The 13,686-nt window shown below is 39.4% G+C and overlaps 1 protein-coding gene across 1 annotated transcript in view; it reads right to left on the reverse strand.

Moving 5' to 3' along the window:
- Positions 1 to 1,463: 1,463 nt before the first annotated feature.
- Positions 1,464 to 13,686, reverse strand: part of NDUFA9 (NADH:ubiquinone oxidoreductase subunit A9) — a 39,216-nt gene continuing 26,993 nt past the window's right edge. The window contains exons 9-11 of the mRNA XM_010359159.2: positions 6,590 to 6,685; positions 3,600 to 3,666; positions 1,464 to 2,035 (exon numbers count right to left, since the gene is read on the reverse strand). Coding sequence (XP_010357461.1) covers positions 1,865 to 2,035; positions 3,600 to 3,666; positions 6,590 to 6,685 — 334 coding nt within the window. The 3' untranslated portion in view covers positions 1,464 to 1,864. The remainder of the gene's footprint in view (positions 2,036 to 3,599; positions 3,667 to 6,589; positions 6,686 to 13,686) is intronic.

The raw sequence follows: 13,686 nt of genomic DNA on the forward strand, positions 1-13,686 counted from the left end.
AAGGAAAGAAAGTGTAGATATTCTAAGAGAGGACACTGTGCATTATAGAATTATAGTTCCTTTTCAAATTAAATCCACCCATCTCTGGCCTGCTGGCTGGCTCATGGTCAGCAGGGGTGTCATCCAAAATAACAGGGAGTATCTGAAGAAAAAATGTGAAGTTGGGTATGTGTTCCTTTCCCTAGTACGCTGATTCTGACATACTTGCGTACAGGAGAATAAACTGGAATGTTTAACAAAACTAAAATTCCTTCCTGAGACTGTGGTTCAGCAGGTCTGGGGTGGGGGTCAGCAACCCGGATTAATAACAGGAATCACACTGAACTCTGATACAGCTCTTTTGTAGGGCAGTGCTTCTCATACTCTGATGTGCACACACATCTCCTGGAGACCGTGCTAAAACACACATTCTGATTCAACAGGCCTGGGACAGAACAAAATCTAGGATTCTGCCTTTTTTTTTTTTTTTTTTTTTTGAGACAGGCTCTCACTCTGTTGCCCAAGGCTGAAGTGCAGTGGCACTACTATCACAGCTCACTGTAACCTTGAACTCCCACGCTCAAGCAATCCTCATACCTTAGCCTCCCGAATAACTGAGACTACAGGTGCATGCCACCATGCCCTACTAACTTTTTGAAATTCTTTTATAGAGACATGGTCTTGCCATATTGCCTAGGCTGGTCTCAAACTCCTGGCCTCAAGTGACGGTCCCACCAGAGCAACTCAAAAGCGTTGGGATTACAGGTGTAAGCCACTGTGCCCAGCCCGGATTCTGCATTTCTGACAAGCCCCAAGATGATCCCAATGCTGGTGATCTATGGATCACACTTGGGAGTAGCTCACTGTTGCCTGTTTTGAGATAAAAAGATTCTGATGCAGGCAGAAAGGGCAGGTGGAGAACTTACCTTCAACACTGATATACTTTTCTCTCTGTAAGGAGGAGAGGGGATTACCATCATCAAGCAGGGTTTTTACTGACATCCCTGTCCCAAACACAGATCAGGAGGCTGAAGTCCAGTGAAACACAATGACCAACCCCGGGTCACCCAGGACAGTGATCTGTTGGCTTCACCACAAATTGTCGGAGTTTTAAATCACACTGTGCTGGGGGAATCTGCCAACACTAAACCAATTGTTCATCTGGATCTTGGCTGCAGTTTTAAGAACTTCATTAGAAGGTCCTAATTCCTAAGTGCTGGCACTGCTGGCATAGAAGCTGCAGCATCTCCTTTGCATGGGAAGAGAATCTATCTACACTTACGTGTCTGAGATAATCCAGATTTGGTACTAAAGGCATGGGGTTGGCCTCAGATAGCTCAGATCCAAGAAGACTGTGGAATTACTGGAAGGGGTTTGAGAATCTATGGACAATGGTTTTCTATGTATGTACTACTAGTTTTAAAAGGCATATGGACATTATTAAAACGAATTTTAAAAACACCTTCGGTGTAAACACATTTGGGTTAGGGGATACTGCATGCACTCTCATTTAACGCAGATTAAAAACAGTCACATATCACTTGGGGTCTTCACAATATTCTGACATTAGAAAGGGTCCTTGTCTTCTAGAACGTATGCTAGAAGTGGTGTGTCATAGGAAAATCCAAACTCTCTGGCATTTCAGAGAATAAACAGTATATATGTCATTATGAAATATGTATGTTTAACAAAAACTATGCTCAAGTTCTAAATGACTGCATTTCTCACTCTGTAAATCAAGAAAGAACATACTGCAGAATTCAACCTCAAATGTTTTTAATAGTGGAACTGTGTACAGGATCCTCTAAAGAGACGACCTGGCTGGGTGCTCAAACCACATGGGCTGACCCCAAAGACACCAAAACCAAGAGCTGCTCAGGAGGCACTAAAAGTCGACAGTCTTGGCCGGCTTCACATCCTCGATTTCCGCAGACAGCCAGCGGTAGGTGCGGTGACGGCGCAGCACCTCGATGGCCTTGAGTTCCAGTGGTGTTGCCTGAATGCCAACGTCTTCTAAGCCAGGCAGGTGAGGCAATTTCATGTCTGTGATGTGCATCTTTGAATAAACAAAGGACCGCAGACAATGCTGAAAACTGGCCGAGAACAAAGTGCTATCCTAGCAAGCATGTAAACATTCAGGCTGGCACGAGTGCTAGTATGGAGACTTAATTGCTTTCAAAGAATATGTGTCAATTTTCGATTCATGCATATCACTATACAAGTAGAACACAGAAAGAGGGCTTAAGACACCAAAAGGCAAGATCAGCAAGTATCAGATCGAGGTCCCCAGTGGGAGCCACGAGCACAGGATGTTGGCGGTACATGAGCCATTCTATATACAGATTTCAACAGAAATAAATCTAGGGCAGGGAAGCACAAGTCATCACACTTGCCAGGGAGGCTTCACAGGAGGGTTTAGGAATCAAATCAGTCCCATTCCTCAGTTCTCGCATGCCCCTGTTTTCTGAGCATGGGCGTTCTGACTCAGTTTTAACTTTGAATTTAGGAGATAACACAGCATTTGTTCCTTGCCCATTAAAAAAAAAAAAAATTAATTTTGGCTCCAGCTATGCTCAACCTGGTTGACTAATGCTCACTGTAGAGCTAGAAAACCAAACCCATCTTGTTTATAGGGAAAGACAATGAACTGTCAAGTTTGCAAAGATCCCAGATTATTCCAAACCCATTTGCACCTAGAGCAGCATCAATCCCTCATCCTACCCACCTGAAAGTCTGCAATTCTTTTACCAGAGGGCTGTAAGCCAGTCTGCAAACCAAATCCAAAACCACTCAGGCCACTGTGTCAACACTTTCTCAATTATAAATGTAAGAGACACTTTGGTGTAAGATAAACTGAAGTGTCTGACAACCAGTTCTCCTGCCTGATCTTTCATAAACAATGTCTGAAGAAAGTACGCGAGCTGCACACTTTCTCACGTTCCCTAAGCACTATTTTCTCATCTTCTCTACACTTTAGGTTTTAGGTAGCATTCAGGGGACAATGTGGCTGCTTCTTGTCAATAGATGGTCCATAGGTCATCAAAGGTAGATGTGGTATTGGTATAGTATTTTTATTTTATTTTGCATCCTCCCTGGAAGCAAATGCACAGGCACATGACATGAGGTCTGAGAACTGACTATTGGAAGTGGCAGCAAGGAGATTGTGGGTAACCTTGAAAAGAGCAATTTTAGGGGAGAAATGAGAATAAAAGTCTGACTGGAGTAGGTTAAAGAAAGAATGAAGAAACTGTCAACGGTTTCTTCAGGATGTTAGGAGGAAGTCAGGAGGAGTTAGGATGTGAAGGGACACGTACAGGAAAGTAGCTAGAAGACTAATGGGAGGAAGAGAGGCTTTGGCAGGGGAGCTATTAGGTAATTGTGTGTGTTGACAGGAATGATCACGCAGAGAAAGAAACACTGATAATGACGGACAGCAGGTATGGAGGAGCCGCCCCCTGGAGCAGGGCAGGTGGATGAGTTTCAGTGCTAGCAGAGAGGCTGACTGCAGACAGCAAGAACAGCAAACAGACAACAGCCGGGAGACAGGCAAGCAAGCAAACCAAAGTAAGTCTAACTTCCCATCATCCGCCCAGGCAGATGCTTTCCACACATATACTCACCCGCTCCACTTTATCCCTTGTTATCCAGGGCTCAAATGGGTTTATTTCAAAGACTCTTGCTACCCATCTGGAAAAAGAAATATATATAGCACATGTGATAAGCATCTCTCTGTCCAAGATGTAAACTAGCCTATAAGAACTACAGGAAGACAGACTGCTGTAGAGCAGTCTGAACTGATTTTTTTTTTTTTAAGAAAATAACCAACATCCTGGCACCTCGACCTATGAGGCTACCTCTGCTTTTTGGTCCATCTCTCAAGCCAACCCAGTTGGCTGCTGTAACTGCTGGTACACTTTGTTCTCCTCCAAAGAAACAACAGATCTTAAACTAAAAAGAATTAAAACCAACAAACAACAAAGGAAACAGAAAAACTCCCATATTCAATCACGTCTGTGAAATTCAATCTAATCTAAACCTCAGATATTCAAATATGCTGCCTTTACGAACACAGGGCAAGCTGAATGGTGTGTAAAATATAAAACATACTCCCTAAAAGCTGGGGCCCTTGAGGGAAAAAACATCCAAAAGCAAGGAGAAGGCAAAAATCTACGGTTCAAATCAGGACGACAATATAAAACCCCAAACGAGAAAGGCCGCCTATCTTCATTACTGCCATCTCTTCACTACTAATGAAAACTGAAGGGCTCCTTACATGCCACTGGAGCCCCCACCATTGGTTACCTCAGGGCAGTGGCTTTTTCTTTTCTTTCCTTTTTTTTTTTTGTTCTCTCCTTTTTTTGTTCCAGAGACAAGGTCTCACTATGTTGTCCAGGCTGGATTCAAACTCCCAGGCTCAAGTGATCCTCCCACCTCAGCCTCCCAAGTAGCTGGGACTACAGGTGTGCACCACTGTGCCCAGTAGCAGTGGGTTTTCAACTAGCATCCGAGGAACACTAGGAATTTGCCGGGGCCCCACAGAGTCCTGGGGGCCAAGGGTTTGGGAGTGCATATGCTGAGTATCATCCATCACTGCAACCAGACCAGCTCTTTTATTGGATTTACCCAGCAGGACTTGATGTAAAACTTCAGTGAACACAGGATTCCACAGCTGTTTAAAGGCTTGAAAAACAACATTCTAATGCATAGTATAAATAAATGAAAAAGGAAGCTGTTTAGAATTTCTCCAGCAACATATAAAGCCTCAGATTCCTCAATGGCAGAAAAAAATAATTTATTGGGCTAACATAGCTTAATACAAACACTCATTACAAACCTCTAACTCTCTGTGCCCTCATCCTATGCTAACAGATCACTTCAGGTCTCTATCTAATCTAAACCTCAGATATTCAAATATTCGAGTGTCCTCAGTGGACCATGTCATGGACATACATAAGCCAACTCTAACTCAATTTTATGTACAACCATGAAAGCGCCTCACTTCAATCTGGCTTATATCCCTTTCATGGCACTGAAGCCATAGTCACAAATGGTCATTTGTAGACATTTTTTTTTTGGTCCTTTATCTTATTTGACTCTTCTGTAAGACTTCATTCTACCAATATCAACAGAGTGCCTACTGTGTACCAGGCATTGTTCTAGGGGCTTGAGATACATGTGAATGAACAGCAATATTCCCCTTCTTACAACATCGATTCCCTCCTTAAAATACTCCACTCCCTTTGGTATCTAGAATTCCAAACTCTCGTTTCCCACTTAAATGTCTGATCACTTCTTTTTGGCCTTCTTGTAAGTTTCTCTTACTCTGTGGCCTCCTCTTCCACTCACTCCATATACTCTCCTTACTTACTTATAGATAACTGTGATATTAAAGGAGATAAAGTAAATAGTCTGAAAGGTACAACACTCAATAAATATTGTTATCATGCTGCATTCTAGTGGTCTATTTTTCTGGTACTCCTGTTAGACCATAAGATTGAGTGTTTATTGTAATATTCTGAGTACCTAGTACATTATCTAAGACATAGTAGGCGTTCAATAAATATTTGTTGAATGAATGAATGAAAACCCAAATGAAGATCAATTTGTGGCCAATGGATGTGACAGTCTCCTTAACCAGACCACTAGGGTGTGGCAGGCAAGTCCAAGATTTTATTTTATTTGGTTCAAATCAGGACAACAATATAAAACCCAGGACAAGAAAGGAGCTCCCATCAACAGTTACCTCAGGGCAGTGGCTTTTTCTTTTCTTTCCTTTTTTTTTTTTTCCAGAGACAGGGTCTCACTATGTTGTCCAGGCTGGATTCAAACTCCTGGGCTCAAGTGATCCTCCCACCTCAGCCTCCCAAGTAGTTGGGACTATAGGTGTGCACCACTGTGGGCACTAGCAGTCACCTAGGCCGGAGTGCAGTGGCACAATCTCAGCTCACTGCAGCCTCGAACTCCCAAGCTCAAGCAATTCTCTTGCATCACCCCACCTCCACCCCAGTAGGTGGGACTACAGACAGATGCCACCACATCCAGCTAATTTGGTATTTTTTGTAGAGATGGGGTTTCACCATATTGCCCAGGCTGGTCTCGAACTCCTGGGCTTAAGCAATCCATCCACCTTGGCCTCCCAAAGTGCTGGGATTATAGGCATGAGCCACCACTCCCAGCCAAGTCACAGATATTTAACCGACAAAGAGAAGTGAACTAAGAAGTGGGGAAAGAAGGGAAGGCGGCCACAAATCCAAGTCTGAATGAGCCTGACTCCTTTCCCAACAGCATCATCAAGTTGATTTAATAATAAGCGACATGAAACACAGGGGAACCTGACTGCCCCTTATGTATGTGCCCAGCAAGATATTTCTCCAAAATTAAACTCAATGGTTTTAAATTGGAGAAAGTGAAAAACTGCAGATTTAATCTCCCAACACATTGTTTTTACTGATACGAATCTATTTCTGCGTCTTCCCTATGCTAATGTCATAATACTAGGAGATCTGGAGACTAGCCCTTCACACACCCTATAACCCTAAGGGAGAACGTTAGGAACAAGTGTGTGGAGTTAGCTTTTTCACAAGTCACGCAAATGGAGCACTCTACTTACCGATAGGCAAAAAGTGGCAAGGGGAATGGGAGGAACAATCTGTGAGCCACAGCAAAGATGTACTTCACCAGGTGAAAGAGGAGGTACCGATTTGGACTATAAAAAGACAATACACAGTTCTTTCAAGTATATGCTTCTCACAAACTTTCCTTTATAACAAAATAACATTTTTCTTATAAAAAAGGAAACATATATGGACTGTAGTAGATACAGATTAGCACAAAGAAAAATCACCCATAATCCCATTATGAAAGATAGGTAATATATTTGAAATATATCCTTCTCATCCCCTTACATATACACATTATTTTGGTTTTAATAAATATACAATCCATTCTATTCTGTAATGTCTTTTTCATTTAACATTATATCATAATTGTCTTTCCACGTCGTTAAATATTTTATTGCATGTTTCATGACTGCACATATTATGCAGCATGTAATCACAAGTATTTTATCAATTGCCAGTTTTGAGATATTTAAACTATTAAAAATCTTTTTCTTTTATAAAATAATGTTTTAATGAACATTCTTGTAATAAATATTTGTACTTATCCACGATTATGCATTGTGAATATATTTGTAGAAGTGGAACTGAGTCAATGTAGACTTTGAAATTTTAAGGCTTTTATTGAATACTTCTAAACTGCTTTTCAAAATGATTCTATCAATTTATATAAAATGTTAATAAGAATGCCCCCTCCACCCAAAATGAGTTGTCATAAAAAAAAATTTCTTTTTTTTGCCAATCTGCTAGGTTAAAAAAAAAAAGGTATCTCGTGTTTTAATTATGTCTTTAATATAAGAGATTATTTCTTCATGACTTTTTGGTTATTTATACATTTATCTTTTCTTTCCTCCTGGAGTCCCTGTCTATAAAAATAAATCATAAGAATTCTCTATATTTTAGTGATATTGTTGGAAATACCTTTTATTGTTTGTATTTTACCTTTTAGTGTTATTTACAGTGTTTTGTGCACATAAAATTTTAACTCTTTAATTTAACCAAAACTACTGATTTTCTTTATGGCTTGGATTCATAGTTAGAAAATTCCTCTGCAGTGACATAAATGTCCACATATTTTGTCTAAAGCTTATAAAAAAGTTTTTTTACTATAAAGTAAGTTCATTCTGTGATATATTTTTGTACATGATATAAGGCAAACATGTAATTACATTTTTCCCAAGATGTAAGCCAATTGCTTCAATGCTATTTACAGAATCTTTACTATACTGCTTCTTTCCCTATACTGAAATGTCACCCTATCACATACTAGATCCTTACATATAATGGGACTGTTTCTGAACTTTCTGCTCTATTCCATTAATCTGAACAGTTCTGTACGATTTTAACCTAGCATTAGTATCAGTGCTTATAATACATTTTAATATTTCTTTACCCATTTCCTAATTCATTTGCATGTTTCATGATAGTAAATCTGTGACAACTAAGAGCTGAGTGAAGGTAATTCAGTGAGAACCTCATTATCCTGACATACTTTACTAAAAAACATGAAAGTATCAGCTAGGAGAAACATCAAAGGCCTTAAAGTAGGGTTCTTCAAATTCCAGAAGGATTTGTAAGGATCATTACAGGATCCATAATACATGCTACGCCAAGAACAACTTGAATGTTTATGATGACAAACAAAACTGGTATCATGGGTAAACTAATGCTACATAATAGGTTTCCTCTTCAGCTGTTTTGAAGTACTTTGCGTTCCATTAAGTACAACTGGAACACTAGTTTAAGTGCCCTTGCTCACAGCCAAAGGTACCTTGAAGCCCGCATCCCTCCGAGCTTAGATTTCAAGGCTCAGCATTACAGTTATCCCTCTGCAAATATCCTCAGTAAAACCTTGTCTCCCAGGCCCGTACCCATTATACTTGCTAAGCAAAACTCTTACTCTGGTTGATCCAAACATCTGCCTTCTCTGAGCCTGAAACCCCAGAGGGACAAAACTGTAGACAAAATACAATTGAGCTGATTGACTTCACCTTATTATTTTATCAGTAATTTCAAATGGAACACTCAGTTCCGCTTGGCAATCCCACACGTTCTCCCAGGAAATGCTCTTTCCTGTTCTCCCAGGGCATACTTTCTATCTTCTCTGTCCTCAAATTTTCCACACACTTTTCTGACCCACTCCATCCTGCCTTTTAGCTAACCTCACACTCCAACAAGAAAAGATACTTCCTTAAATTCCCACAGCCAAACCTACCTGCATCTGCATATATCCTTGAATTCTTTTCCGCGTTAAAATTGAAGAAATGTTTGCCTTTTACAAAGGTCAAACCCTCATTTGCACTCTGTATCCAACTCCTCTCAATTCCTGAAGGACTTTGCTCCTTTTTTGTCAGCCCCATCTCCTGAGTCATCAAGCAATATCTCTTTCCTGGACCATTCTTACCAATTTATAAACAAGATGTACAATCTTCCAAATCCAGGGTGGTACCTCCCTTGACAAGACATTCATGTTTCATAGCCTTCTCTTTACCGCTTTCTTTTGCTCCCTTTTACAGGGAAACTTCTCCAAATAGTTACCTAACTGTTGCCTCCACTTCCTATCCTGCCATTCAAATCCCACTGCAATCCAAACTGCCCTTTGCCCAATGTTCAAATGAGATCATTAAGATGACCATGAATCTCTGTACTGTCACTCAATCAATCTCTGGCAGCACCCAATATAGTTACCAACTCCCTCCTTCTGGTTTTCTTTCCAATTCACTGGACTTTCCTTTTTGGTCATTTATTTAAATTATTTTGCTTAATTATTACTTATGCATCTCATCACTAATCTATAAGCTCCACAAAGGCAGAAATCTTACCCATGCTATTCACTATTGTGGCATAATTTACGCACATTAGAATTCATCCATTTTAAGCATATAATTCAATGATTTTTCATACATTTACCAAGTTATACAATCATTACCATAATCCAGTTTTAGAATATTTTTCTTACTCTAGTAAGATCCTCCACAGCCATTTAATCCTGGATTTTACTCCTAGGCTCAGGCAATCACTAATCTACTTACATTTGCCTTTTATAGATACTTCATATAAATGGAATGTGAACATGTGATCTTGTGCATCTAGCTTCTTTCATTTACTATGTTTTTGAGGTTCATACATGTAACATGTCAATATTTCATTCCTTTTATTATTGAACTTCTATTATATGGGAATGCTGCTATGTTTTATTTCTCCTTTCATCAGTTGATGAGTATGAGGGATGTTTCCAATTTTTAGCCTTTATGATAATGCTGTTATGAAAATCTAAGCGCTAATCTTTGTGTAGACACATTTTCACTTCTTTTGGGTAAATACCTAGGAGTAAAACCAATAGGCCATATAGTAAATTTATGCTAACTTTTTAAGAAGATGCCAAACTGTTTTCTAAAGTGGCTATACAATTTTACACCCCTACCAGCAATGTATGAAGGTTCCTATTACTCCATGTCTTCACCAACATTTGTTATTCTCTCTGTGAACTGGTATCTCGTAATGGTTTTGATTTGCATTTTCCATAATGACTCATGATATGGAGTATCTTTTCATGTGCTTTTTAGCGATTAAGTACATCTGCTGTGCTGATATGCCTATTCATGTCTTTTGCTCATATTAAAAAATGGATCGTCTTCTCATTGAGTTCTAGTTCTTTGTATATTCTGGATAGCAGTCCTTTATCATATATGTAATTAACAAATATTTTCCCCCAATCTGTGACTTGTTTTTTCATTTTCTTAATGGTGTCTTTTGAAACACAAGAGCTTTAATTTTGGTGAAGTCTAATGTATCCGATTATTTTTTATTTTATGAAATATGCTTTTGATGCCATAGCTAAAAATCTTCTAGAACCCAAGGTCCTAGAAGATTTTCTATTTTCCTTCCAAAATTATTATAGTTTTATAACTTTTATTTATTTTTTTACATTTTTACCAATTGAAAATTTTTTTAAATTTTACTTTAACTTCTGGGGTACACGTGCAGAACGTACAGGTTTGTTACATAGGTATACATGTGCCATGGTGGTTTGCTGCACCCATCAACCTGTCATCTACATTAGGTATTTCTCCTAATGCTATCCCTCTTCTAGCCCCCCACTCCTGGCAGGCCCCGGTGTGTGATGTTCACCTCCCTGTGTCCATGTGTTCTTGTTGTTCAACTCCCATTTATGAGCGAGAACATATGGTGTTTGGTTTTCTGTTCTTGTGTGAGTTTGCTCAAAATGATGGTTTCCAGCTTCATTCATGTCCCTGCAAAGGACATGAACTCATCCTTTTCTGTATACTGGCTGCATAGTATTCCATGGTGTATATGTGCCACATTTTCTTTTATCTAGTCTATCATTGATGGGCATTTGGGTTGGTTCCAAGTCTTTGCTATTGTGAATGGTGCTGCAATAAACATACGTGTGCATGTGTCTTTATAGTAGAATGATTTATAATCCTTTGGGTATATATACTCAGTAATGGGATTGCTGGGTCAAATGGTATTTCTACTTCGAAATCCTTGAGGAACTGCCACACTGTCTTCCACAATGGTTGAACTAAATAATTTACACTTCCACCAACACTGTAAAAGTGTCACTATTTCTCCACATCCTCTCTAGCATCTGTTGTTTCCTGACTTTTTAATGATCGCCATCCTAACTGACGTGAGATGGTATTTCACTGTGGTTTTGATTTGCATTTCTCTAAAGACCAGTGACGATGAGCTTTTTTCATATGTGTGTTGAGCTGCATAAATGTCTTCTTTTGAGAAGTGTCTGTTCATATCCTTCGCCCACTTTTTGATGGAGATTTTTCTTGTAAATCTGTTTAAGTTCTTTGTAGATTCTGGATATTAGCCCTTTTTCAGAGGGATAGACTGCAAAAATTTTCTCCCATTCTGTAGGTTGCCTGTTCACTCTGATGATAGTTTCTTTTGCTGTGCAGAAGCCCTTTAATTTAATTAGATCCCATTTGTCTATTTTGGCTTTCGTTGCCGTTGCTTTTGGTGTCTTAGTTATGAAGTCCTTGCCCAGGCCTATGTCCTGAATGGTATGGCCTAGCTTTTCTTCTAGGGTTTTTATGGTTTTAGGTCTTATGTTTAAGTCTTTAATCCATCTTGAGTTAATTTTTGTATCAGATGTAAGGAAGGGATCCAGTTTCAGCTTTCTGCATATGGCTACCCAGTTTTCCCAACATCATTTATTAAATGGAGAATCATTTTCTCATTGCTTGTTTTTGTCAGATTTGTCAAAGATCAGATGGTTGTAGATGATGGATCTACAGATGGATGTAGGCGTATTTCTGAGGCCTCTGTTCTGTTCCATTGGTCTATATACCTCTTTTGGTACCAGTACCATGCTGTTTTGGTTACCGTAGCCTTGTAGTACAGTTTGAAGTCAGGTAGTATGATGCCTCCAGCTTTGTTCTTTTGGCTTAGGATTGTCTTGGCTATGTGGGCTCTTTTTTGGTTCCATATGAACTTTAAAGTAGTTTTTTTCCAATTCTGTGAAGAAAGTCAATGGAAGTTTAATGGCGATAGCACTGAATCTATAAATTACTTTGGGCAGTATGGCCATTTTCATGATATTGATTCTTCCTATCCACGAGCATGGAATGTTTTTCCATTTGTTTCTGTCCTCTCTTATTTCCTTGAGCAGTGGTTGGCAGTTCTCCTTGAAGAGGTCCTTCACATCCCTTGTAAGTTGGATTCCTAGATATTTTATTCTTTGTAGCAATTGTGAATGGGAGTTCACTCATGATTTCGTTCACTCATGGTTTGTCTGTTATTGGTGTATAAGAATGCTTGTGGTTTCTGCACATTGAGTTTGTATCCCGAGACTTTGCTGAAGTTGCTTATCAGCTTAAGGAGATTTGGGGTTGAGAGGATGGGGTTTTCTAAATATACAATCACATCATCTGAAAACAGAGACACTTTGACTTCCTCTTTTCCTAATTGAATACCCTTTCTTTATCTTGCCTAATTGTCCTGGCCAGAACTTCCAATACTACGTTGAACACGAGTGGTGAGAGAGGGCATCCTTGTCTTGTGCCGATTTTCAAAGGGAATGCTTCCAGTATGATATTGGCTGTGCATTTGTCATAAATAGCTCTTATTATTTTGAGATATGGTCCATCAATACCTAGTTTATTGAGGGTTTTTAGCATGAAGGGCTGCTGAATTTTGTCGAAGGCCTTTTCTGCAACTATTGAGATATTCACATGGTTTTTGTCATTGGTTCTGTTTATGTGATGGATTACATTTATTGATTTGCGTATGTTGAACCAGCCTTTTATCCCCGGATGAAGCCGACTTGATCACGCTGGATAAGCTTTTTGATGTGCTGCTGGATTCAGTTTGCCAGTATTTTATTGAGGATTTTCGCATCAATGTTCTTCAGAGATATTGGTCTGAAATTTTCTTTTTTTGTTATGTCTCTGCCAGGTTTTAGTATTAGGATGATGCTGGCCTCAAAAAATGAGTTAGGGAGGATTCCCTCTTTTTCGATTGATTGGAATAGTTTCAGAAGGAATGGTACCAGCTCCTCTTTGTACCTCTGGAATAATTCAGCTGTGAATCCATCTGGTCCTGGACTTTTTTTTTGGTTGGTATGCTATTACTTGCTACTTCAATTTCAGAACTTGTTATAGGTCTATTAAGGGATTCAACTTCTTCCTGGTTTAGTCTTGGGAGGGTATATGTGTCCAGGAACTTATCCACTTCTTCTAGACTTTCTAGTTTATTTGCATAGAGGTGTTTATAGTATTCTCTGATGGTACTTTGTATTTCTGTGGGATCGGTGGTGATATCCCCTTTATCATTTTTTATTGCATCTATTTGATCCTTTTTTCTTCTTTATTAGTCTGGCTAGCAGTCTATCTATGTTGTCAAACAAAACAAAACAAAACAAAAAAAACAAAAAAACCCAGCTCCTGGATTCATTCATTTTTTTTTTTTTTTTTTTTTTTTTTTTTTTTTTTTTTTTGAGGCGGAGTCTCGCTCTGTCGCCCGGGCTGGAGTGCAGTGGCCGGATCTCAGCTCACTGCAAGCTCCGCCTCCCGGGTTTACGCCATTCTCCTGCCTCAGCCTCCCGAGTAGCTGG

Source organism: Rhinopithecus roxellana, chromosome 10 (genome assembly GCF_007565055.1).
Source record: "Rhinopithecus roxellana isolate Shanxi Qingling chromosome 10, ASM756505v1, whole genome shotgun sequence".
Lineage (NCBI taxonomy): Eukaryota > Metazoa > Chordata > Mammalia > Primates > Cercopithecidae > Rhinopithecus > Rhinopithecus roxellana.